Source organism: Marasmius oreades, chromosome 1, assembly GCF_018924745.1.
Source record: "Marasmius oreades isolate 03SP1 chromosome 1, whole genome shotgun sequence".
Taxonomy (NCBI): Eukaryota; Fungi; Basidiomycota; class Agaricomycetes; order Agaricales; family Marasmiaceae; genus Marasmius; species Marasmius oreades.
The window spans coordinates 3,812,468-3,836,112 of record NC_057323.1 but is presented as its reverse complement, the minus strand read 5'-3'; the positions used below and the strand labels follow the sequence as shown (position 1 = coordinate 3,836,112).

At 47.7% G+C, this 23,645-nt stretch overlaps 8 protein-coding genes across 9 annotated transcripts; 2 read left to right on the top strand and 6 right to left on the bottom strand.

Moving 5' to 3' along the window:
• Positions 1–228: 228 nt before the first annotated feature.
• E1B28_001360 (uncharacterized protein) lies at positions 229–1,362 on the bottom strand (the record flags this gene model as incomplete). Its single annotated transcript, XM_043147280.1, has 4 exons — positions 229–798; positions 872–1,039; positions 1,091–1,287; positions 1,338–1,362. The coding sequence occupies 4 exons, from the start codon at positions 1,360–1,362 to the stop codon at positions 229–231; spliced, it is 960 nt and encodes a 319-aa protein (XP_043015985.1).
• E1B28_001359 (uncharacterized protein) lies at positions 1,265–2,627 on the bottom strand. The gene is made up of 5 exons (XM_043147279.1): positions 2,312–2,627; positions 2,092–2,258; positions 1,966–2,038; positions 1,595–1,914; positions 1,265–1,540 (listed from the first exon to the last, which is right to left on the bottom strand). Exons 1-5 carry the CDS (start codon positions 2,568–2,570, stop codon positions 1,493–1,495), a joined length of 867 nt encoding a protein of 288 aa, XP_043015984.1. The 5' UTR covers positions 2,571–2,627; the 3' UTR covers positions 1,265–1,492.
• A 1-nt stretch (position 2,628) lies between these two features.
• Positions 2,629–11,158, top strand: E1B28_001358 (uncharacterized protein). Its single transcript, XM_043147278.1, has 36 exons — positions 2,629–2,717; positions 2,786–3,038; positions 3,106–3,360; positions 3,411–3,522; positions 3,583–3,832; positions 3,884–3,906; positions 3,957–4,035; positions 4,095–4,297; positions 4,347–4,430; positions 4,482–4,685; positions 4,742–4,870; positions 4,929–4,947; positions 5,002–5,220; positions 5,285–5,683; positions 5,737–5,780; positions 5,833–6,007; positions 6,054–6,125; positions 6,176–6,683; positions 6,733–6,915; positions 6,973–7,006; positions 7,069–7,183; positions 7,232–7,249; positions 7,310–7,368; positions 7,422–7,694; positions 7,742–7,878; positions 7,935–8,102; positions 8,160–8,410; positions 8,479–8,598; positions 8,680–8,801; positions 8,859–8,955; positions 9,010–9,250; positions 9,310–9,501; positions 9,562–10,088; positions 10,162–10,244; positions 10,303–10,384; positions 10,455–11,158. Exons 2-36 carry the CDS (start codon positions 2,806–2,808, stop codon positions 10,460–10,462), a joined length of 5,718 nt encoding a protein of 1,905 aa, XP_043015983.1. The 5' UTR covers positions 2,629–2,717; positions 2,786–2,805; the 3' UTR covers positions 10,463–11,158.
• A 612-nt stretch (positions 11,159–11,770) lies between these two features.
• Positions 11,771–15,013, top strand: E1B28_001357 (uncharacterized protein). Its single transcript, XM_043147277.1, has 7 exons — positions 11,771–11,931; positions 12,119–12,201; positions 12,259–12,370; positions 12,435–13,946; positions 14,004–14,024; positions 14,075–14,524; positions 14,585–15,013. Exons 3-7 carry the CDS (start codon positions 12,266–12,268, stop codon positions 14,903–14,905), a joined length of 2,409 nt encoding a protein of 802 aa, XP_043015982.1. The 5' UTR covers positions 11,771–11,931; positions 12,119–12,201; positions 12,259–12,265; the 3' UTR covers positions 14,906–15,013.
• Positions 15,014–15,246: 233 nt separating this feature from the next.
• On the bottom strand, positions 15,247–17,230 carry E1B28_001356 (uncharacterized protein). Its single transcript, XM_043147276.1, has 4 exons — positions 17,151–17,230; positions 16,581–17,100; positions 15,733–16,441; positions 15,247–15,675 (listed from the first exon to the last, which is right to left on the bottom strand). Exons 2-4 carry the CDS (start codon positions 16,922–16,924, stop codon positions 15,271–15,273), a joined length of 1,458 nt encoding a protein of 485 aa, XP_043015981.1. The 5' UTR covers positions 16,925–17,100; positions 17,151–17,230; the 3' UTR covers positions 15,247–15,270.
• Positions 17,231–17,641: 411 nt separating this feature from the next.
• On the bottom strand, positions 17,642–19,673 carry E1B28_001355 (uncharacterized protein). Of its 2 annotated transcripts, XM_043147274.1 has the most exons (7): positions 19,482–19,673; positions 19,319–19,426; positions 19,184–19,264; positions 18,560–19,124; positions 18,161–18,503; positions 17,953–18,107; positions 17,642–17,807 (listed from the first exon to the last, which is right to left on the bottom strand). In XM_043147274.1, the coding sequence occupies exons 1-7, from the start codon at positions 19,650–19,652 to the stop codon at positions 17,728–17,730; spliced, it is 1,503 nt and encodes a 500-aa protein (XP_043015979.1). In that variant the 5' UTR covers positions 19,653–19,673; the 3' UTR covers positions 17,642–17,727. The 2 variants fall into 2 exon arrangements, with proteins under 2 accessions (XP_043015979.1, XP_043015980.1); XM_043147275.1 differs by having other exon boundaries at positions 17,642–18,107.
• A 236-nt stretch (positions 19,674–19,909) lies between these two features.
• E1B28_001354 (uncharacterized protein) lies at positions 19,910–21,814 on the bottom strand (the record flags this gene model as incomplete). The annotated part of the gene is made up of 11 exons (XM_043147273.1): positions 19,910–20,088; positions 20,143–20,572; positions 20,631–20,675; positions 20,727–20,731; positions 20,784–20,830; positions 20,926–21,015; positions 21,082–21,275; positions 21,336–21,386; positions 21,440–21,523; positions 21,582–21,671; positions 21,722–21,814. The coding sequence occupies 11 exons, from the start codon at positions 21,812–21,814 to the stop codon at positions 19,910–19,912; spliced, it is 1,308 nt and encodes a 435-aa protein (XP_043015978.1).
• A 381-nt stretch (positions 21,815–22,195) lies between these two features.
• E1B28_001353 (uncharacterized protein) lies at positions 22,196–23,609 on the bottom strand (the record flags this gene model as incomplete). Its single annotated transcript, XM_043147272.1, has 8 exons — positions 22,196–22,260; positions 22,321–22,469; positions 22,524–22,672; positions 22,736–22,900; positions 22,955–23,038; positions 23,087–23,356; positions 23,405–23,481; positions 23,528–23,609. The coding sequence occupies 8 exons, from the start codon at positions 23,607–23,609 to the stop codon at positions 22,196–22,198; spliced, it is 1,041 nt and encodes a 346-aa protein (XP_043015977.1).
• Between the last annotated feature and the right edge of the window lie 36 nt (positions 23,610–23,645).

Sequence of the window (23,645 nt, the reverse complement as noted above, 5' to 3'; positions counted from 1 at the left end):
CGAAGATTGGAATCGAAGATCAATCTGATAAGATATGATTAGGCGGAACGTGATTGAGAGCGCGTGCACATCTACCTTGAAATACTGGGCAATTTCTATATACGCGGGCAGACTGAAGGTGTACGGTCACGTGGATGATCTTTGCTTCTGCACGGTAAGTGATTGTCCATTGTACTTGGTCTGAACAATATGGTACAAACGTACAATGAACGGTTTCCTTTCTTTTTATCACGTTCTTCCCGCCGCAGCTAGTCTTCTCTTTTCTTCCTCCAAGACTTTGTTCTGGTCAACAGCCCGTCGCGGCATTAACTTCCGCCTTTCCGTAGTGACCTTGAAGTCGAAGAAGTCCTTACCAAGTGCTTTTAGCGTTCTTCTCTCCACGAGGCTATAATCCTCATTACGTTCCCTTATAAATTTGAATGGTTCCTTCAAACCGACAGGAGGATTGGTGATAATTCTTGGTATTCTGAGGTGGTTTTTGGAGGCCGAGTGAAGCATTAGAGGATGAAGCAAGGCAACATCGCCAACATTTCCGGTAATCTCGACAAAACTGTTGCACTGTTTGGCGACGGATGAAAGCGCAAAATGACCAGGGTCCTCTCGAGGATCAGAGTATTTGCTTGTCGAAGGAGTGAATGAGCACCCGGTTGGCAGAACACCTTCCGGATGGGCGGCAAGGTAGTTCGCAACCAGATCAATTCCACCTGGAGCTATATAGGTCCCTCCTCCCCTTGGTTGTATATCCGAGAAGATTGGGATAACTAGTAAGGCTTGTTCAGGAGAGTCAAGATAATGAACCTGCAACAGTTGTGTAACGGGGTAACTTAGTGTGAGTCGCGAAGCCCGTACCAGTGCGGTGATATGTACTCACGAAAAAATCTCCATCCACATGCCAGTTGTCGAGGTCGCTCGGATGGACGGACGCAGCACCTTCCAGGTCTGGAGTCCCAACATTCACAATGAAACTATCACCCCAACTGCTACTCTTTTCGTCGATTCGGTCTTCTCCGCCCAACAAGTCCGTGATCGCAGCCCAAGCCTGCGGACGGGACTGTTAGACTCAAGGCCACACGAGGAGATGACTTTCTACCTTAGGGGCAAACTTCACAACTTCTTCTCGCTTGTGGGATGGCATATGGATGCGTTCCCTGTCCCAGGTCGTTTTGTCGTTGGGATCAAGACCAAGCCTAATCCAGATGGTTTCGGTCCATTGAGCAGCCGCGTCGCGACTGAATGCATTCTTGACAACAATGTAGCCTTGCTCGAGGAACTGGTCGACTTGCTCCTCTACGAATATCAAGCAAAGTGTTCAAAGGATGTGGAGAGGGAACACCTACGGCTCAAGTACTGATATTCTTTCATATCGGGGTTGTATCAGATAGTGAAGGTGGTAAAGAAGGGTGTAATCTCGGAGTAAGTAGAGAAGATTGGGTCACGTTGGAAAGATATAAGTAATTGAAATGATCGTGTTATGTCATATGTAATTTCCAACTTATCTTTCATATAACGACTGGATTCGGTCTACCACGGCTTTTTTCATCTGTACAGAAGTCTTGTTTAGCGTGTGGCAATTTTCGTGAAAGTCAGAGCTTACAGGGGGGCTAGGGCCATCACCCTCGAAGTAATGTAACACGAACTCAGTGGCCACCCAATCATGTTCGATGGATCCCAAATCACGGAATACGAGTGCACGATGTTTCCCCGGAGCGGGCTCCGACAGGAATATATCGAACGGGGTATGTTTGCTCAAAGCGGTATTGGGAAACAAAGTCTTTAGCTTTCGCAACGGCGAGGCAATTTCTGCTGCATCGTCGTCCGAGATAGTGCCCGACTTTCCACCAGAACTGAGTTTCGACTGCATGGCGCGCATGAACGCATCTCGAAGATGGGAGTAGGACGTAGACCTCGTGGGAACTGGAAGGTGTTTGTAGACTCAGATTCAAGAGAATGGCTTGAGGGTCTTACCAATCCTGAGAACACATGTAGTAGTCCGAACGATATGGTCTATCTTCTGTTCTGCGGTCATATTCGGTTCTAGCTGAGAGAAGTAGCTAGTCAGGGTGGTTCACAGTTTACGGACTTATGACGTGCCTTCAGGTTTGGATTGTTCAGATCGGCATAGAAACCAATGGAATAGACTTGGATACCTAGAAACGAAACCGTCCGAACACCGACCCCAACGCAAGTCAGCAAAGGAATGTTGACTTTAGCTGTGACACGCAAGGTTTTCGGAAATTCGATGCCAGTCGCTGGGTCAACTAGACAAGGGGACTGAAAATCAGGTTCGACTCGCGTTGCCGATGAGGCTCACCGATGTTTTCCTGTTCATCTAGGGTACCAGCATTATCTCCCCTCGTAAATGCATTCTGCACGACCGTGTCAAGGCGAATGGTAGGCCCCCAGATGAATGAAGCACCCAGTAAAAGACCGAAGCCGACAGTGAGAGGCTTGAATTTGGAAATTGCTTTTTGACGAGGAGAAATACGGACTGCTTGACGTGAAACATGGATAGTGAAAGGCTTTTGCTGGCTTGTTCGTAGGAGTGAACGAGTCACAGACTTGAAGGACATTGTAGTGATCAATTGAACTGCGGTGAATGGGTGACGCGTCTCTGTGCACAGGTCATCTCGTATCCAAGTGGGTTCGACGCGTCACTTCTTCCCCTGAGAAGGCGTCGTAAGCGTTTCTATTCTGACTATAAAAAGACGATCACTTTCGTATGTTCACTACCAAGCAACGCTCATGGACTCTTTCATTGACACTGCAATTTTGGCCTTCATCTCAGATTCTTTACCGGATAACGACATGGAAGAAGAGATGTCTTCCTATCCTGATAGTCTTCCAGACGAAATGTCCTATCCTGCCTCTAACGACAAGGAGAGTTTGGCCTTGCAAAGCTATCTCGACTCTGTTCCTTATGCTTGTGAAAGCAACGAAGCCATGCAAGCCAAGTTGGACGAGATTGTTGGGAAAATATTCATCTGTGCCAGAACCCAGAACTGGTTCACAATGACGACGTGGGATGGGATGCTACAATGGTGCGTATTGAGAGCTATCTATACTCGTTGGCCGATCGACCTTAAATCGTCTCGATGATGATATTAGCTGGCTCTCGATGCGATACCCGTTGAAGAAAACCACTCGTGCCAAGCTTGTCCGTCTGTACTATGAACTATGTACACTACCTGGACTGGATCCTCGAGTGTCTCGCTCGTGGGCTGATATGGTCTCCCGACTTCTCTCGAATAAACCAGGATCTAAACCCAAGTTGGAGTCCAGCGACCTGGAATTATCGTGGAAGCCACTTTGGCGAGCGCTTAAGAAGGAGCTATGGCCAAAGAAACGGATCGAAGACACATCGTAGGTTGATAATCGTCACTCAGGGTCTCACGGCTCAATACTTGACTTAGGCGGAACCTCGTTAACATCTTGCTTTACGTGGCGGAACAATGCAAACGATATTACCCGGTCGACGAAATTCAGCCCATGCTTGACACATTTCTCCCTCTACTGACGCAAGATGTGGGTAACGTACAAGCCTCGCAAACAGAAAGGAACTAAATTGTGTACTGCTACTTGCAGACAATCCTGACAATGATACCCGTCCTCACTTCATTTCTTCCGCCCAAGAATTGTCGTGCGTACATACCGGCACTTTTCAAAGTCTGGCAAGCATTCAATTCATCTGTGTTGGATGATCGATTCCTCGAACTCGCTGGTGAGCTTGCACAGGAACATGTGGCAGGAAGCGAGGGTGTTCTCTGGAATAGTGTTGGGATTTGGACCGCGGCGGAGTGGGATGTACTAATTGGCAAGGCATTAGGTTCAATGAGTGAGTTTAGTCGTCCCATTTACAGTTCCCTTTGATCATTGTCAATCTCAGACGTTCCCGTTGGGATTTCTCGAGTGAGTCGCCCTCCGTCTTCTGAGGATTGAGCGTCTCTGATAGCCACAAGGGGTCCTCTACTACCGCAGGCCATGCAGACTACATTTTCAACAAATCGACCAGGATAAAGAAGGCAATAAACCGGCAAGGTGCAGTGTTAAATTTGCTTCCCGTCTGCCCCTGAGCTAACGGCTACCGATTCTCATAGACGCAATAGCCAAAATCTTAGTATACTCGATGGCGGTCGATGGCCCCGTCAGAGAAAGTGCAGCATCAACCCCCAACGCAAGTACGTCACTCGCCCAGAATGGCTATGTTGCAGGCTCCAAGGCGGTAGACTCTCTGGAACGTCTAATAACAAGTACCGAAACATTTTTTCACCCATCCAATCATGGAATATGGACCCCTGCAGTGAGTGTACCAGCGAAGATGCTTCGACATCTATTGACTTTCCATCCAGCTTACTAACTTCTTACAACGCGTCACATCGGAACTTATGCACCGAGTCAAGGAGGAAGGACAAACAAAATCCAAGACTCCTGTGGTACGCATCGCCTTGCTCGGGAACGGATTTCATTCTGACAATTTACTGAAGGCTCAACGACTAACGTCTGCGATTAGAAAAGCGGTTGTTTCTATCGTGCGAACTCCAGCCTTGCTTGCTATGTTCTCCAAAGATCCTGTCAGTATGGGATATGCTCAGTCATCTTTGCGAGCGATGGCCTTACTGGAACCCGGCTTGATTATGCCTGAGCTCTTAGAGAGAGCTTATGGTGGACTAGAAGTCGTAAACGAAACAGTAATAATGTTTCGCGCTTTGAAACCGATTGTGCGCTAATTTTTTTTCTACCGAAGCATCGGACAACTGCTGTGCTGGGCATGCTTAATGGTATTGCCCGTCCGTTGGCCACCGAATCCATTTGGTTGGGAGGTCAAAAACATATCGTACCGCTGCTCGAACTTTGTATACCTGGAATCGACGTCGTAAGTGGCCATCAGAGGTTTACGTTCCACCCATCGAGGGCTCATTATGCTACCGTAGAATGATCCAGCAAAGACATGTGAGTTTCACTTCACTACCCAAATGTACATATTCGACGCTGATATTCTCAAAGTATGTACATCGACGTTCATCGTTGGTGTGATACAAAATATCCGTGTCGGCGATCTCTCCATCCACCAGTCAGGAATGCCACTCACTGATGATTCTATCGCTCCGATGGACATTGATGAAGATCAGACACAACTACCGACCGGCATAGAAAATGGCATGCCTGCACTCAGCAAAGAGGAAGAAAGAGCACTCGTACGAGACAGCACGGCAGTCTTTGCTGGTGAGCTGATTGAAATTTGATGAACCTCCGATGCCATGGCTCATCCTGAGCCTTCGGGCATTAGACTGGGTTACTTCATTATTCCGCCGTGTTCTTGCATTATATGAAAATCTTCCCGAGGAAGGAGGAAGGCGAAACACTACTGGTGGTAAAATTGAGGAGGGCCTCCTTAGGTCGATCAAGAATATGATGGACGTTGTCTGCGTTCATCTCTCTGATCAGCTGTTCGATCTCGTATTGAATTTAGTATATGACTATGCAACGACGAACGCCAAAGCCAACGCGGTGAAGGCATTTGGACAGCTCGTCGCCTGTTTGGCACGAGCTCATCCGGAAAAGACGATATCCAAATTCTTGCCTTTCTGCACGTCGCAGATAGTAGACGAGTTGAAGCACGGTGCATCTAGTGTTCGAACCACCTCCTCCCACGCAGCGGTGGCATCAGATACTACCTTGCATTGGAGTGGGTCGTGCGTCTTATTCTCCACATTGTTAAAGGCTGACCTATAAACCCAGATTTATCTATCCTGAAGGGGTGCCTCGGATACGGAGAAACATTGGTATACTTCATGTCATCCGCATCTGCAAAAGATGCTGACAATTTGTCCACAGCTTCTAAAGAATCAAGAACGCATAATCGACTTGGTTCTTCTACTGATAGACAAGACCAGAAGCGAGAGGGGTTACAGTAGCACAGGCCAGCTCATCACACGTGTCCTATATACATTGGTCGGGGTTTACCCACTCAATGGTCGATTCGTAAACGGAGAAGAATGGTCCAGTAACAGTATGTCCCATAACTTGGTCGAGATTTTACTTTAATTGTATTTCAGACCTCGAAAAAGATCATAATTTATATTGGGGAAAATTCTACAGACCTGAAGACGTGGAGGTCGAATGGCATGGTGAATATCAATCCGACTTTTGCAACCTTTTGACTGACGTTTCAAAACAGTACCGTCTCGTGAAGAAATTCAATTTGTTTTAGAATTCCTGGATCGAGTCGCTTCCCCTACGCTTGACAAAATCGAACAGCTGCTGCAGGTCACGTCATCCTGGGACAATGCAAGCCGCAATGATTTCTGTAGATACTTGCAAACGTGCCGCGCTATTTGGGCAGGACTTCCCACGTTCATTAAGGAAGGTCCGAAGGATGTTGTCAATCATCGAGTATATGAAGATGTGGAGTCTTTTCAACTCATTGTCCCTCACCTCAACGTTGAGGCTGGGTTCACTCTATGCGACGCAAGTGATCCTCGATATCAGAAAGCCTTGAACCACAGGGTCCGCTTCGGAGAAGTGATCAGGAAGTGCGCCGAGAGACTGCGACCGAAAGAGGAGGGGGAGGATCATATCGATGCTGTAATGGCTATATCTAAAGCCATTGATGTCTATCTTCTCGACTATGGCCTTACAAAGGGACGCTTAGATGCATTACAGAAAAGTTACGTAGCCGCTCGAGAGTGAGTGAATTTATTCTCGTGTTGACCTAATAGCTCAAACCGTTGATAGCATGAACCGAATGTGGCCTCGGCAGATCGAAAACTCGCGGCTAGTGTTCCTGAAGCGAGCACAGTTTTACCATAGCAGCAGAGTATACATGCATTCCCTTTACCGTCGTAGAAACGCACTTGATGACGCCCTCATTACTCAACTCGTGGAGCTTTCCCTCTCTCCATACACGAAGGTCCGGCGGTAAGTGGGCGCCATTTTATGGACATTTGTGCTCCTGACTCGGCGTTATTCTTATAGACATGCGCAGCCCGTATTACAGAGTGCGTTTGCAGTCAGTTCCAGTTCACAACCTTATTCTAGATGGAGCCACTACTGATTTTTTTTGTCAATCAGTGCTTTGTTCGGTCCACCCGCTTTGCTCTTCCAATCCTTCTCCAAGCACTGTCGAAAGGCAATGATCCCGATCGTATGAAAGGTGCACTCTACGTGCTGTCTAATAAAGGAATTGGTGGGTCTTCACAATCTTATTTTCTAGTGCAACTCACGATTGGCACAGCTTCATATGCTCTCACTGGTAAGTCTTCAGACTACCACAGTACCTTCTTAGAGGTTCTCAGCATTGATGGCATTTTAGACTTGGAGTTCCATCGGCAATTTCTCGTTTCTTTATTAGACTGTCAACACGAGGAAAAAGTTCGTTCATCTAACCAGTGTCAAACCTTCTCGTTGTCTAACAGGTCGTACAGCCATCGATTCAGAAACTGGTAGCGAGTACGGCCCACGAATGCAACGCTCACCTGGGTGAGGATGTCTCGCATACCGATGCGTATTCCCTTCGCATACCTACGGTCGATCAGGCACTGGATGAACTCATGCAGGAATTCTCCACTTCTGCTGTCGACCTCCAATTACTCAAGGAGGCTGAATCTAAAATACCGGCCCGAATAGCGAGAAGGCGTAACATCTACCAAGAAACAGTGTCCTCTGTATTGGATGTCGCACAGCGGACAGAAACACACGTATGTCATTCTTTGCAACGCGGTCGATTGCTAATAAAGTTTTGTAGTGGAGATATATTCACATGTCGGTTCGGTTCTTGTATGGCCTATTGCGGCGAGACGTAGCCTTGCCGCCAGAATTTCACGAATTTTTCATGCGGAATATCCTGAGCCCACAGATATCTATCCGAGCCAACTGCACACGGTGGGTTTATTTTTCCAGCTTGCAAGGCACTATAGTGCTGATGGTGAGTATGATAGCGCAATGACGAAACTCATGGCATTCATCAAGTACCGATCATATTCTAACGGAGCGGAGGAGTTGTGGCGAGAAGAATGGAACAACCCCCTGGTAGAGTCAATTGATGTATCGAAAGCTCGGCCCTACCTCGAAAGTAGCAGCTTCCTCAAGCAAAGCGGTGATGCGCAGTGAGCCTTGATATCTACTTCGAGACACGTCAATTAGTTTCAACGCTACCGCTATAGTTTCTTCATCGATAAAATTCAAACCGGCTTTCTGGCATGGAAGGCGACTCTCAAGGGATATAAGGTTCCAACGGAAGACAGCCTGATACAATGGGAACTTGACTCGTCTTCGACTCTACGAAAAATAAATGAGATAACCGGCGGCGCTGACTTCTTTGATAAATTGGCCGCATTATGGAGTCAGGAATCGAGCAAAGCTAATGCAAGCATGGAGTTGCGGTCTGATCACGTTTTGTTTATCAAGGGCTTAGGTTTGATTACACGAATCTGCAATCACTTCTTGACGCACTGATTCATTGTGGTTATGGTTTTGTTACAGCCAAGACGTCAGGTGGAAAAGTCCTTGAGCGATTATTCAAAGTTATTGAACCTTTGATATCTGACTCTGACAAGTACAAGCAACGGGCTGGGGGTGAATTTTTGACCGGTCTCCTCCGAGGTAAGTTTTCGGAAGGATCACATTGTCCAAGTAATTTTCGGTCCACCTTCTGACTGTCCCTTGAACTCTGCCCTTCTCTAGGTTCCAAACATTGGCCACCGTCGGAGTCGCAGATACTATGGCGGTGGACAAGTGATCGATTACCCACAATTTACACCAACATCAAGCCCGAGACTTTGCTATTCTGGGAGAGTGTATTCAGCGTATGTATCTTCATGAGCTTCAACCTCCCTCACGGTCGACATAACATGACTCTGCAGTATGTGTTGGAAGAGAGAGACCCTCGCAGAAATCGGCCCTTGGTGGACTGGATTCTTGGCTTATCCATCGACTTCAATGCCGACTCGGCGTTTGCAAGTAAGTGTATTGTACATCTGTTCTGATTTAACGGCGAACACTGGCATCATACAGTGAATAAAACCCTCACCATTTTCACGACTTTGGTGGAGAATCTTGGCATGTTATTCAACCCTCTATCCGATCGTTATGTCAATCTCCTCTTCGAAAATGCAAACACTAGTTACGCTGAGATGCGAACACATCTGGCTACTCTGCTATACACGATGATGAGAAACCAGTGGCGTCCAGCACATGCCTCTGTTGAAGATTTCTTAAAAGCGTGCCACGATAGAGGAGATCCGTTACGTATTCGGTCAGTATCGTTTAGACTTTCGATTAGAATGAATGTTAACGAATGTGTGTGGGGCTCAGGGATGCTCCTTACAAGGACCGAATGACACACTTTGCAACTCAGTTGGCGAAGTGGAGAGCTGAACGGTTACCGCCCCCCAGAGTTAGCTTGTCAGAGTACGACAAAGTCGGATTGACTTTGCTACAATGGATATGGGTATCTGCGCATGGTGCACAGGCATCATTGGTCTTTCCATATGCCGTCGCGTTGATGTACGTATCCAAACTTCTGTGTTGGTGCTCTTTTCAGACTTCGAAATTGCGTTTCCGCAGGCCAGAAATAATACGTATGTCTGAACTAAATGACAATCCCGACCTACAGAATTATAGTACTGCGGTACAATATGTGTTGTCTGCCATCACGCCGTTGTCCGACTACATTCCCACGATCTTGGATACGTTTGCGGGGGCTATCAAGTCGTCAGAATCCTGGCGTATCCGACATCACACACTCCCTGCAATGATCGTTTTCTTTTATCGCAACCTCCTCTATATACCACCTGAAGGGGTATCGAGGGTTATGGAAGTGTTACTGGAATGTTTGGCTGATGAGAATGTGGAAGTGAGGGAGATGGCTTCAAAGATGTTGAGTGGGGTCGTGAGATGTTCACAGCGTCAAAGCATCGTTCCGCTCAAGAACAGGTTTATCTCTATAATCCACAAAACCACCATTCCACCTCGTAAGGACCCAAACTACACACTAGCGCTGAGGAAAATACACTCTGCGATATTGGGCGTTTGTGCGCTGATCGAGAGCTTCCCGTATTCGGTGGAGAAGTGGATGCCGCCTCTGACCGAGGGTGAGTTGCTTCGTTACCTGTTTGGAATTTGGAGTATTCAGCGTGACACTGACACTGACAATTTGAATATTAGTTTTGGCTGCCCATGCCACCGATCCTCCACCCATATCAACGACGATTCGAAAGTGTGCGTCGGAATTTAAGAAGACTCATCAGGTGCGGAATTTTGCAGGCATTGAACCATCTTTCATGATGATTCGATCATTGAATATAGGACACTTGGCACAAGGACCAGCAAGCCTTCGATGAAGATCAACTACAGAATTTGTCTACGATGCTGGTCGGGACTTCATACTGCAAGTCGCTGCCTTCTTACCGCCCGAAACCCAAAAGCTGACTAGCGCCCCTATCGTTCGTCCCATATAGATGCCTGAGATTTTAACGTCACAAGGATGTATAGTTTAATCGATTCAAGTAGGAAACGTGCTCGTACATGTTCTGATTGTTCTCGGTCAATGTTCAATTCAGTGATTTGTCCGAACGGAACATGTTGAAAACACGAGTTGGTTGGCGCTAAGTAAGATCGATTGTGAACGTGAAGGGTAACCCTGACGGTGGTGGAACTGGTGTTTCGATGCCCAGCATGCGTTCCACATGTGCTTCGCGACCCCGTCCCCGCGGTGTAAGGAGGGATGTTTCGATCGAGAACTCAAGGTCCTCACATTTCCTGGTAACGTGGAAGTAGAGTCGACTTATTGTGTACATGACAGCTGGATTTTAGGGTCACCGGGGACGTTTGCATCCGTGTAACCTTTCACAGGCCCGCCAACATTCTGCCACTTGTTACAAAGTTAAACTTCAATTTCCGCTCGAACGGTGACCACTAGACTGAGTTTGACTCATGTCTGTTTCCCCCTTGAGTGCAACACAGGGGGGCCGCATACCCTTCAGTCATCGGTAGTGGTGAAGGTGGGCCGTACAATGTACCAAATCGTAGTTTTGAATCAAGCGTCTAGGCTGTTTTGACTCCCCAACCGACGCGGTGGTTTGCCGCCTGTGAAAGGTAAATTAGATCACGAAAACGAGGAAGGATCACCATGCCGGCATTCATAAGAATATCAAGCGGGCATTGGCATTGACTCAGTTGGGAAGAATTGGAAGAACTGTGCCGAAGGAGGATTAGAGGATTGAAGGTAAAGACGGAATCGATGAAGGATACCTACCTTTCGACACCTGTATCAGGCTTCCGGTCACCGGTAACTTCGCGAGGCTGCTTCTGGAATTCTGAATTCTTGTCGCGTCTCATCGATACACGAGTAGAGATAAATCGGTACCACACATCACTGACGATAAGGAGGGCCCTTGAAAATCATTATTATCAGAAGATTTACAACCTGGACTGTCTTCAATCATACTCAGACTTTGTCGAAAAAAGTGAGCGATCAATCAGTGGAGGTTGACGGGAAGGCTGCGCATGGGTTTACGTACATACACGTGTTGCGGGGCAGAGCAAAGGTCAGAGGGGAGCGAGTCCTTGAAGGCAGCGTAGACGGTGAAATAGACTCGAGCGATAGTTGTTAGAGCTGGGTGTGGAGGAGGAGGAGGACTTTCGGAACAAAAAGGAAAATAAGTAAATATATATTTTCCGGAGGGAGTGATGGTATATTCCCCAAAAGGATAGAGGACAGCATTGGAGGGAGGTTAAAAAGTTAAGGTCAACGGTTCGCCCACGCTCAGTTGGACGGCTCTCGTCTTTCAACTCTCTACACACAAGTCTTTTCTTCTTCTTTTCCATCTCTCTTGACTTATCCTCTAATATTATTCTTATTCCTCTCTCCGACGCCGATTCAGATTCAGAACACGTTGTTTACATCATCCAGCCTTGAGGCAGCTCGCCGCAAAGGTAAGCCCCATCTCTCTCGTCTCCCCCTCCTCCTCCTTCTGTTCATTATTTTCACTTTGATTATTTCCCGATTATTTCCCTATTGCATCGAACTGACGATCTTCTCATTATTCTATCCATATTGCCCCCAATCCTCCTTTTCCACCTCTTTTTTCCTCGTGGGCGTATCTATCTGTCCTGGATCCAGTCTACTGCAACCCGTCCAAACATCTACTTCGTTAAAGAGACTATTTGTCTGGAGAAGCGCGCCCAAGTGCTTGTAATTGCCTGGTGCGTCTTTGAGTCGCTCAGATGCATGTAGCTCCACAATTCTGACCATTTCTACAGCCATTAAATGCACGAAGCTTTCACGACAACCACGAAGAATTACGTCTCAGATCTACTTCCACCATTCCAGTTCAATAGACCACAGGCGACTGGCCCCGAATCATCTTTAGAGGTGGGTTTTGTGTCATTTCGTTTAGTGACAGGTATTGACATTCACTTCCCATCGTCGACTCCAGAATTGGCGTTCTAGTGATTCTCCAAACACTTACACTCAATCAATCCGTCCTTCTCCATACTCTTCCCTACCAAAAGTTACCACCACCATCGACACCATGACGTCGCGTCCAGACAGCAATCCGAAGCGTTGGGTGCTCAAAACCAACAATCAAGTTGTGGACGTAGAGGCTTCAAACGCCGGTTGGGAGCTTGCAGATGAAATTGTTCGCTTGAACATCGGTGAGGATGGTGCAGATGATGCCCCAATTCGGACCCCTCCCAAGTCAGAGTTGCCTTCAGCCGCTCTTGCACAGCTTCAAGACTCAAGCCCGTTGGAAACAAATTCCCTCCCGAGCACAGATTCTTCTCCTCATGTCAGCGACCATCACATAGTCGAAACCCACTCTAGAGTTTCTTCGACTGACACGACCTTGTCCTCCCAGGACTCTCATGTGTCTTCCAATAGTAACACACTCGTCACTCGTGCCCCAGCTCCTCTAAAAACTCCAAATGTCAACGAAACAAAGGAGAGGCCCCACTCGTTCAGCGGAGGTCTTTCGTCTGCCGATCTTCGCCGTCTGCAGCAGGCAGGTGAAGAACCAGACAACCAGTTGCAACAGCAGCAGCAGCAGCAATGGCCCAATGGACAGTACCGAGAGAACGCCGGCGAGCAACAGTTATCTTATCCGTCCCTGACTCCCAATCTCCCTGTCAATAACCGCCCTCAAGGTCAGGCGTATGAAATGCGGTCCGGTCCACCACAACTCAATAATCCCCACAGCCGTGATGAAGGAGACTATAATCGTATCTTCAACAGCCATATCCAAGGTGGCCTCATTCCACCCTTGCCCTTAAGCCCCCCGTATATGACTAGCCGTCCCAATGTACCCTATCGTCAACCTCCTCGCAGCTTTCCTCAACAAAACTTACATGCTGGCAGTTTCCTCCCACCTCACCAGCAATCGCTATCGCTTGGTAATACCCAGCAACTGTACGACATGATGCTTCCGGGTGCGGGACTCGATAACTCCCACTCCGCTATCCCGCGCGGCCAGCAGCAACATACTTTATTCCGCGGTGTTCATCATCATTCTGCTTCGGACCCGTCGCAAATTCGTGATGCAGGGGCTTTGGGTCTTTTGGCGAACAATTTGCAAGCTGCTCCATATACGCCTGGCATGTTCCCGACGAATATGCCCGTGTCACCTCCGGCTCATATGGCAATGTACCCTGCCCAGTTCTATGGTTCAGCTCAGGATGCTTATAGGGATCCCGCGATTGCCCAAGCTATGGCAAATAGGCTGCAGCCGCAGTATACTGGACCCTATGGCGCACCATTAGATACAGGCCTTTCGAGTCCCAGCAGTTCCACTAATGGTGGCGGTGGTCCTAGCGCAAACAATCGCAAGCTGGGTCTATACAAGACAGAATTGTGCAGAAGTTGGGAAGAAAAAGGCAGCTGCAGATACGGAAATAAATGTCAGTTTGCTCATGGTGAACAGGAGCTACGTCGAGTAGCCAGACACCCCAAGGTATGTACATATATCCATCATCGAGACACAACACTCACTATCGATCTTCCTTTGCAGTACAAGACCGAAATCTGCAGGGTCTGTTCCCACTTCTATTTTACACACTATTTACTCACCGATCGTTTTAGACATTCTGGGTATCTGGATCTTGTCCTTATGGCAAGAGATGTTGCTTCATCCATACCGAACTTCCCAATTCCGGTGCCAACGCCGCTGGTGCCGTTGCGTCAAATGTCGGAGACAACACCCAAACTACCCCTGCACAACAAGGCCACAGTGACGGTCGAGCCCGTTCCATGAGCACAAACAGTGATCCCAATGAGGCGGGCGTCTCCATCCTTGCTCGAATCAGCGCCTCTGGTCGACCACCAACCGGCAGCCTTAGAGTGGATACCTCTGTGTTGGATGGTGCAAGTCTCAAGCAGAACAAGTCTGCCTACCCGACTTTCGCAAACAATGGAGTACTCATGCAAGGAGCGGCAGATCATATCACGGCGAAGTCTCCTGCACCTGTCACTGCCGGACCTGATCTGGGGAGGCATAACAATGCGCGTCTGGAAATCGTTGGATATAACCAGGTATGCCTTTAGTTGTTTAACTATCCAAGACTATGCAATTGACCATGAGATTTCTCCCAGGCTCGAATGAACAAGTCTGGGACGCCACCTGCAAACTCGCGACATACCGCCTCCGGCTCGGACGATTTGACCTACAATTTTGCTCAGAATTACTCTGTGGGTTCGGATGATGGTAGCACCGGCGGAGGTAGTCGTGTCAATGGACATGTCCGAGCGGGAAGTGCAGGAAACTGGGGGAATTTCACAACGAGAAGCACTCATCTGAACTCCGCTTACCCTCATGCACCCAGCCCAGTGGGCGACGGTCAAATAAACTCCCCTTGGACTGCAACCGAGCTGAACATGGGCTCATCGAGACTCAATGAGAAGGCCTGGGCTTGATGTCCGGCAATCCCTATTTCTTTGTTGTCTGGAATGCTGTCTTGATTAACACCGCCCGCATCAGTCGGACATTCTTTTCTTCATAGCCATCTACTTTCATCTCGTCGCTTTTTTGAAATTATGCTTTCCTTCCACTTCCCAGCTCTCCGAAAAATCTTCTTTTTTGTTGTCGTCCAAAACGTTTCCCAAGTTCACCCGTTGATTGTTAATACGCTTTACCGGACCTACTTTATCTCATTTCTCTTTCAATCTACATCGCATCATTGTCGTAGTCACCGCACATGTTTTTATTCAGTCACGGATACAATAAGATATTTCTTATCTTTTCTTCTTTTCATACAGTAAAAGCGGTCGGTACATGAAATTTATGAAAGGATCCCCAAGGTCTGAAGTTCTTTACGGAATAGAGCCATTCGACATTTCGCATATCCAATATAGTTGAATTCAGGGTCCTTCACGTCGTTCATTAGATCGTCCTTGGCTTGGACTATGCCCCATACAACCCACATCGCGTGTGGGGAAGGACTCCAAACACGAACTTGATTCTCCAACTCGTCGATGGCCGTTTCCAACTCGGAATCGGGAAGGGGCGAGGACTGTTGGATATAAGCCTTGTAGAAGTTTCGACGCTCACTTGGCGTTGGATATTTCGTTGGCTCGAGGAGGTGAGGTGTTGCAGTATGATAATTTGCTGACCATTCATGGAAATGGTTAGCAATATCAAATGCAGCGGCGTTTGGGGCAGCATATTCAAAATCAACGACGATGATCTTTAGAGTAAATGGGTTGGGTTCTAGTTTTCGTGAAATGTTTGAACAAGCACGTACCTGTCGATGTTGCGGGAGCCCTTCTTTTGCATTGGTGAGTCTCAGTAGATTGCCGTATTGAGTATCGTTGTGAGCAAAAACTCTGGTGCTGCGGTCCAGTGAAGAGAGCCAATCCATGTATTTATCCCAATCTCGTTTGAAGGTGTCAAGGTTAAGCTCGTCTCTGTCGGCCTGTGAGAGTGCAGGAAGCTGAAGTACCTCTCTGGCTGGAGCTAACCAGGCTTTTACGTTTTTCTTTGCGGCAATTTCCCAGCCTCTGCCTTCACCTCTCGTCTCAGGTGAGGTTCCCTCTATGACTTCAATGTCTACAGAATGAAGCTCTGCCATGCGTGCACCAATCCACCGACTAATCTGGGGGTCCCGCAATTCGCTGGGAGTGAGGGTTTTAGACTCGAAATATTCCTCAATACGACCGTTCTCGAATGTTCCAAACACTCTGGGCCCCAGACGATATTGGGAGGAAAGGATATGGAGTGTGTGTAATTCGTGAGGACGAGAGATCATTTCACCGGACGATGGGCCGTAGATGCGAAGTAGAAGGGTTTTTGCGGTAGGACATGATACGAAGAATACGGCGTTTGTTAAGGATCCTGCAACTTTGTCGACACGAATATCCTGGGGTAGGATATCGAGGCTTGTCCACGAGGAAATTCTCAAGGTGCGTATGCATTCCATCAGGCTCTGAAGGAAAGAGACTTTCTTGTAATGTCTATGATAGAAGGGAACAAAACAGGATATTAATTTCAGTGGAAAGACAAGAGTGATAGAACCAGACCAGAGGTCAAGTTTCTTTGTCTGTGATCGCCATGAGGGGCGTAAGTAATGTGATCAAAAGGAGTGGACCTTACCTAGCTTCAAGCCTAACGACGGCATGGCGTAGCCCTTCTTCTTTCACAACTTCAACATCCTCTCCTGTGGGTGGCAAAGACAACGAGCTTGTGCTGGCAGCGAATGTTGCAGCTAGACTCTTGACAGAACTGGTTGACAGCTGACGTATTATAGAGGGGCTCTCCAGAGATCTGGAAAGAGAGGATGTGGAAACAGTCGGGGAGATTATGGGAGACATGGACATGGTGGGAGGAGATAAAGGGATGCAAGTCGTGCGACGAAAATTGAATTGATGCAATCTTGCACGCGGTTCTGAAATAGATGAGCTTACAATGGTCGTGTGCCGATGAAATGAGCAGCGCATCTGGTCCTTTATATGCCTGCTGCGGAGGAGGTAGTAAATCCTGAACTAGCTTAAACTGTGCCACCAGCGTCATTGTGGAAACTACAGTGCAAGCTAGCAGTGCCACATGATTTACAAGTAATCTGCCTACTCACTTACCATACTCTGACTCAAATGTCCATTCCATCGCCATACCTCTAAGTAACTCCCTGGTGAGTATTGGTCTCTGAGGAATTAGTAGACTGACGTTACGGAAGGAACAGTGGCTGAGCGCTGAACGAGCGATATGGGTGCAAGGCGTAACAGTCCTATTGTGGAAATATGGAAAGAACTCTATATATTGTGTAGGCTTTACATCTGGTTTATATACTAGTAGTCCATGTATCTAGAATGTTCTTGTATGTACTGTGTTCTGAGGAAGATGAGTAAGTAGCTGAGTAAGAAAGTAGGAGAGAAATAACCGGAATATTCTAATAGTTGTGTTTGCGCTTGCCGGAGTTGCCGGTCAACTCCATTGATCTACAACAAGTCCTTCATAACAAGTAGCTAGTGTCAGTAAGTACGTCAATATAAGAAGACCAAGATGGATACCTGAATGGAGATACAAAGTCACCGAACAAACCTTCGTGCAAACGTGAATGAGGAACTCTGACAGTGAACCTGTCCCGGTGGCAAAGCCGACTTCGATGAAGTTGAGGATCATGGGCCCTGAAACGACGTCTCTCCGTGTTTGCTGAGTGTGGATCGATTTACTGCCTACGGGCAGAAATTAGATTGCGTATTAAACATGAAATATACGTCTATAGGTAACTCTAGAATATCAATCACGCCGTAGCTCGTTTCTTCTCGCTCGTCTCGTCAGCAGAATCTGCCTTCTTGGCGGTCGATTCCTCTTCTTTAGTGACTGCTCGGTGAATCAAGGTCAACCGTTGCGAATGAGGGAAGAACATGCCAGCAAAATTAAAACCCAGTGAGTTCTCTAAACTTGTGCCATGTACGAGACATCCAACCACCGGAAGAGGGTGGTGGATGGGTAAAGAAAGTCGTACCATTATCATGTTCATTCAATGTTTCTTGTGGTCCTTGTGACCTTCTAGATTCTTCAGAGCCTGTTCCGTTCGCGGAGGACGTGGTTGATGATGTTCGGCCTTCAACATCGTCAGCGTACTCCTGTAGAAGCTGCCGTTGTCGTTTGGTGAGGGTTCTAAACGGAATCATTCAATCTTGGTCCAAGTCTAGAGGTTACGTATCGCGCACCTTGGTAGCATGACCTTGAAGGTAACGAACAAATCACCCCGCTTTCCAGGAGTGTAAACACTTTGAACTCCGCGACCTTTCATTACCATCTCTTCTCCTTGTTGCGTGCCATTCGGAACCCTAACATCGACATCGCCATCGAGGGTAGGTACACGAACTTTTCCACCGAGAAGAGCTGCATGCATTGGGATCCGTGCTTCGTGGTAAAGGTTGTTACCCTGCCTTTGGAACTGCTTCGACGTTCCAACATTCACTCGTACCAGAAGGTCCCCTGCTGGACCCTTTCCTGATATGGGGGCATCGCCAGAGTTGGGCACGCGTATCGTCATTCCGTCTTCCACGCCTAAAATTTTACTCCGTCAGACCAGAATGTGCGTACAAGTTGACATGAGTACAAACCTGCAGGTATATCCACCGCGGTTGTTTTCCGTATTTTAACCTTGCCAACTCCACCGCAAGTTGAACATTGTCCACTACGAGGAACTGTACTTCCAGTGCCTTCACACGACGTGCATGTACTCGCCATCTGGAATCCGCTATCTATAACAAACGTCCGAGTGCCAGATCCTCCGCAACCTGTACACGTCGTCCTTTTCGCGCCTGGTTTGAGTCCAGAGCCAGAACAACTCGAACAATCGGAAACGACGGTCACGTTCACCGTCCGTTGGGTGCCCTTGCATGCCTCCAGGAAATTGACCGAAACGCTCGCCTCTATATCACTTCCACGAGAAGGACCAGATCGAGCGCGACCAGCTCCACCACCAAAAGCAGAAAACAAGTCATTGAAAATAAAATCATTCGGTCCTCGTCCCGCCTGACGACCTCCATTGAACAAGTCCCGGAAATTGAATGCACCATTTGCACCTGGGAAACCTCCAGAGAACATGTTTGGATCAAAGCCAGGCTGTTGGGACGCAGAGCCGTATTGATCATATGCTGCACGCTTCTGGTCGTCTTTCAGAATCTGCCAAATAACATGATAGTCGTAAGAGAGTCGAAGGGAAATGGAAATATTCGACAAACATCATATGCTTCTTGGATTTCCTGGAACTTCTCTCGGGCGTTTTTGTCGGGGTTGGTATCAGGATGGTATTTGCGTGCGAGCTGGAGGAGAGATGAGAGATGTCGGTATAGGGTCTAACCAGAACGCAGGCTCACTCCAAAGTAGGTCTTTTTGATTTCCGCGGCTGAAGCATCTTTTTTCACACCCAAGGTGTTGTATGGGTCCTTTGGTGCTTCTCGCGCTGGTGTAGCATGTATATGTCGCTGTGTAGAGCTTATGATTCGAGTTGAATGCTATGGGATTGACCATGAAACGAACCTTGTTCGGTATGCGTTTTGGGCAAGACGCTGGCGACCGTTTGCCCAGTGAATGACTTCCGGTATGTCGGTATATTGAGAAAGAGCGTGAAGATAGAGTTGATTTGGGAGCTGAGCAGGTATAGAAAGCAAGGAGGGAAGCAGCACCGGAAGACGATAAACGAGGATACATGAGGTCAGGTTACACTTGCGAGGTTCAGAACTTTTTCTGTTTACGCATTATTTGGTTCCCGTACCGTACCTTCCAGAAATGTCGTGACATCATTTGGACTCCTCCCTCGATAACAACAATCTACATAATGAATAATTTATTTCCCTCAATACCGGAACACTCTCGAAACCAGACAGGCTCCGCTGTCCTTCCAAGCTCCCGAACTTCCTCCAGGTGTATCACCTTCAGTCCACCAATTCGCCGTCCACAAGTGTCCGCTACAAGGAGTCAGTAGGGAGTTTCACTACTAGAGATAGAGCGAAAAGGACTTGCTTGAAAATGGCCTGTTGACCACCCACGTACACTTGGCCACTCGCCCAATCCGAAACACCTGAACATCCCCCTCCTCCAGTGCCTCCGCCCCCGCCACTACTACCACTTCCTGAACACGCACTCACTAGACAAAAAAAAAGTCAAATCCTCACCCATAAAGAAAGAAGGTCAAACTCACGAGCAGTCCAATCCGAATTCGTATTCGGGGCAGCCGCGCTCGGCTGCGTATTCGTAAAGAACTTACTCTCCCAAATATACCCTCCAAACGCAACCTTCGAAGTTCCCGGATAATTCATCCCCGAAACCCAAGCTGGCGTTCCAGAACACGTTGGGAACACGAATCCTGTACCTCCAGCAGCTACCAATGCGTTCTTGATAGCCGTATGGTAGTTGTTGTTGTTCACTGCTTGAGAAGCATCCCAGAGCATCACGCCCCCGAAGGATGGGAAGGATTTCCGCATTTGAATAGCGATGGAGCTGATGGTCCCTGGGTCGACATAACCTGAGCCTGCTGCAGTGGGTGAAGCAGGGGCACCGATGTATACTTTGACGTTCTTGTTGGGCGAAACTGTGCGTGCCCATTGGTCCCAAATGCCAAAGTCCCATCCCTGAAACGGACAAGTTGGGGAAAAAGCCTGAAGCAAATAGTGTTTAAAAAAGACGTACGTTTGGTTCGGTGAAGTGCGTTAAACCGCATGGGTTGTTGTAGAACTAATTAGTTTTTAGAAACAGGTTTACTTTGGGACAAAAATGGAGTCATACTTGAACTGAAAAGCCCCTGTCAGACCACCGGTCATATATCAGAACGTGAACACTCACCATAAATCGCATCGAACACTGCAGTGTTTAATACACCTCCCAACGCACTGTCAGGGAATACACACTGGGGCGCTGCTGTGATATAGTACCTGATTTCATTCAGCCCCCACAAAAACAAAAGAATCGCGTCACAAAAGCTTACTTCTTCCCTGCTGACCCAGCAAGCGACCTAATACGATTCACAAACGTAACATAGTGGTCCGACCCTCCACCTTCAATGTCCAAATCGACACTTTATTTTTCAAAAAAAAACCCAATCAGCTCAACCGAAGAGTCTCTCCCAAGCAAATAGACATACCCATCGAGAACGGCATCTCCAAAAGGCCTAGTGGAAGAACTTCCACCCAAGAACAAGTCCCATACCGTCTGTGCGAACGAATTTGCCTGGTCATCAGATTGGAAGCCTACGGATCCTGTGGCGCCTCCAAGACTCAGAGTAAGAATCTTTCCTTTGGATTGGCAAGTCTTGATATCGGAAGCAAGGGAAGCGCACTGAACAACAACCGGGGATATTCAGTTGGTTGGATTTCGAAAAGAAACAAGTTACGCAACGTTTGGAAGATTAGTTCCTGGGAAAGTGGCGTTATCTGTTGGATTGCATGTCTTGTCGCGAAATGTCAGAACTCGCAAGTTCACTCGCGCGGGGGGAATCTTACATTGGCCAAATTCATTGACGGGAGACCACCGGGTCCGAAAAAGACATTGACGAAGGCGATGGGAATCACGTCGATCGAGTTGTCCTGTTCGGGAAATGTTGATCAGAGCGGAAACAATGAAGGAGAAGGGGAGATAACGCACTTGACAATAGGCCGATACCCTCTTCTGGAAATTGGCAGTATCGGTCCCGTGGACTGCACCGTAGGAGTTTTGACCCCAGTATACCGCGACCTGCGAGAAATCAGGACTACTACGCCCAACGAAAGGCCACAACAACTCACATTATCAAATCGCGAATTGTCAAACGCGACTGTGCCACTCAAGAGGAAGAGGAGGACACTAGAAACCAAGTGGACCAGAGACGTAGACACCATTTCCCAGAGAGGGGGGGGACCACGATATCAGTAGTAAGGATTTATATACCTTCCTCATCGACACGAAATGGACTAATAAAGAACTAGAAACACCCGGCGGTACGTCATGCGGTTGTGCGCTGCACACGATACCAGTCTCGGAAATCCCAAGTGTATGTATGGCATCCAGCGAGCCTACTACTAAAAAAAGGATTCTCATGCGTCGAGCGATACAACAAAGCGCTGTACAAACCAGGAAGGGTAATTGACCATGCATTTCCAAGTGTCTCGAACTACCGATCCACATGCAACCGCTGGCAAACTTTCTCAGCTACAGGTGAATAACAAAGGAGGGGGAGAAGTAGTAGTAGTAGTCTACATGGATTTGTGAAACCAATAAAATTAACCCGACGACACGGAATCACTGTCTCTATCAATAACACCAGGAGTGGCGGTCCGTACAGGATCTACACGTACACGAAACTCAGCACAAAGAAAATGGGTTTTTAAAAAAAAAGGGAACGAACCGAAATAAGGTTGAGCCTGTGCTTCCCTCGCGGTAAGCCGTTCTTGGTGATCATACCGAAGTAACTTGTCCAAGAAATCGATAGCTTCATTGGAGATGTACCGTTGATTCTCCGAAGTAATGAACCGTGTCCATGGTTTCCTTGCGTATCTAAGTATAGGCTGTGAGACAGCGGATGATCCGGATGGACGATAAAGTCTTGACCTTCCGAGGAGTTCATCGTAATGGGAGTCGAGAGTGATATGATACTTGTCGATGTAGGCGTAGAGTTCGTCTGTTCCGAGAACTTTGGTAATCTTTACGAGTTGGTCGTAATTGTCGTGACCATGGAAAAACGGTTCTTTTCGGAAGATCTTTCCCCCCCCCCCCCCCGTCGTGAGCGAAGAAGGAAGGTTGGAGGTCAAATGGAGACATACCATGGAGGCAAACATACATCCATAGCTCCACATATCGAGACTGTAATCGTATTCTTGAAAGTCTACCAATAACTCTGGGCCCTTGAAATACCGCGATGCCACACGGACGTTGTATTCGGTTTTGGGATGATAAAACTCGGCAAGACCCCAATCAATCAGTCGAAGCTGGGGGGAAACGTGAGATGATATTTTAAAAAAACAATCATGGGTTGCAATTACCTTGCGATGTTCGTGGTCAATCATGACATTATGAGGTTTCACATCGCGATGCATGATACCCTTTGAGTGACAAAAATCCAACGCCTTGGAAGGGCGATAAGAAAATGAAGAGGAAAGGTGGAAAAGACGGACTTTCAACAACTCCAACATGTAAAAGCGCACATCCATATCGGTGAAACGAGGATACAAGACCTTGAAATCGACGTTATGAACATACTCTGTTATCAAACTGGGGATTTTAGAAGCTGGATCTCGGACGACATCCAAGAGTGCGACGACATTGGGACCACCAGCGAGATTCTGAAGGATCTTGATCTCTCGTTTGATCTTCTTCTTCTTTACTGGTTTCAAGACTTTGATGATGCATTTTTCATCGGTGACTACGTTGACACCTTCGAATACCTGGTATACTGATGAGAAGTGGCAAAAAAATCGATCAAGGAAACGGACCTCGGAGTACTTTCCACGTCCTACTTTACGCACAATCTCGTAATGATCTTGGGTACCCCATTGGACTTGGAGGTTATCTGTACGCGTGTGGGTACAAGATTGTGAAAGAAGGGGGAGACGAACCGTATTCGTGCCATGAAGGACCTAATCTCTGGTTTACGTCGGCATATACACGAGCAATGGATTTGGTGGATGACCTGCCCATGATTTAGAGATGGGGGGTGTGGGTAGGGTAGCAGCT

Excerpts from the sequence above, each read along its gene's own strand:
- E1B28_001358 (XM_043147278.1), top strand. The coding sequence starts at position 2,806 with ATGGAAGAAGAGATGTCTTCCTATCCTGATAGTCTTCCAGACGAAATG. Across the intron at positions 6,126-6,175 it reads CGTGGAGGTCGAATGGCATG|TACCGTCTCGTGAAGAAATT; the intron begins GTGAATATCAAT and ends GTTTCAAAACAG. Across the intron at positions 6,684-6,732 it reads AGTTACGTAGCCGCTCGAGA|CATGAACCGAATGTGGCCTC; the intron begins GTGAGTGAATTT and ends AACCGTTGATAG.
- E1B28_001359 (XM_043147279.1), bottom strand. The coding sequence starts at position 2,570 with ATGTCCTTCAAGTCTGTGACTCGTTCACTCCTACGAACAAGCCAGCAA. Across the intron at positions 2,039-2,091 it reads TGAACAATCCAAACCTGAAG|CTAGAACCGAATATGACCGC; the intron begins GCACGTCATAAG and ends TACTTCTCTCAG. Across the intron at positions 1,541-1,594 it reads GTGATGGCCCTAGCCCCCCT|ATGAAAAAAGCCGTGGTAGA; the intron begins GTAAGCTCTGAC and ends ACTTCTGTACAG.
- E1B28_001357 (XM_043147277.1), top strand. The coding sequence starts at position 12,266 with ATGCACGAAGCTTTCACGACAACCACGAAGAATTACGTCTCAGATCTA. Across the intron at positions 12,371-12,434 it reads GCCCCGAATCATCTTTAGAG|AATTGGCGTTCTAGTGATTC; the intron begins GTGGGTTTTGTG and ends CGTCGACTCCAG. Across the intron at positions 14,025-14,074 it reads ACAAGACCGAAATCTGCAGG|ACATTCTGGGTATCTGGATC; the intron begins GTCTGTTCCCAC and ends CGATCGTTTTAG.
- E1B28_001356 (XM_043147276.1), bottom strand. The coding sequence starts at position 16,924 with ATGCGCTGCTCATTTCATCGGCACACGACCATTGTAAGCTCATCTATT. Across the intron at positions 16,442-16,580 it reads GTCGTTAGGCTTGAAGCTAG|ACATTACAAGAAAGTCTCTT; the intron begins GTAAGGTCCACT and ends CTTCTATCATAG. Across the intron at positions 15,676-15,732 it reads GGCTCCCGCAACATCGACAG|ATCATCGTCGTTGATTTTGA; the intron begins GTACGTGCTTGT and ends TTTACTCTAAAG.
- E1B28_001355 (XM_043147275.1), bottom strand. The coding sequence starts at position 19,652 with ATGTATCCTCGTTTATCGTCTTCCGGTGCTGCTTCCCTCCTTGCTTTC. Across the intron at positions 19,427-19,481 it reads CAAAACGCATACCGAACAAG|CGACATATACATGCTACACC; the intron begins GTTCGTTTCATG and ends AGCTCTACACAG. Across the intron at positions 18,108-18,160 it reads TTCAAGGTCATGCTACCAAG|AACCCTCACCAAACGACAAC; the intron begins GTGCGCGATACG and ends GATTCCGTTTAG.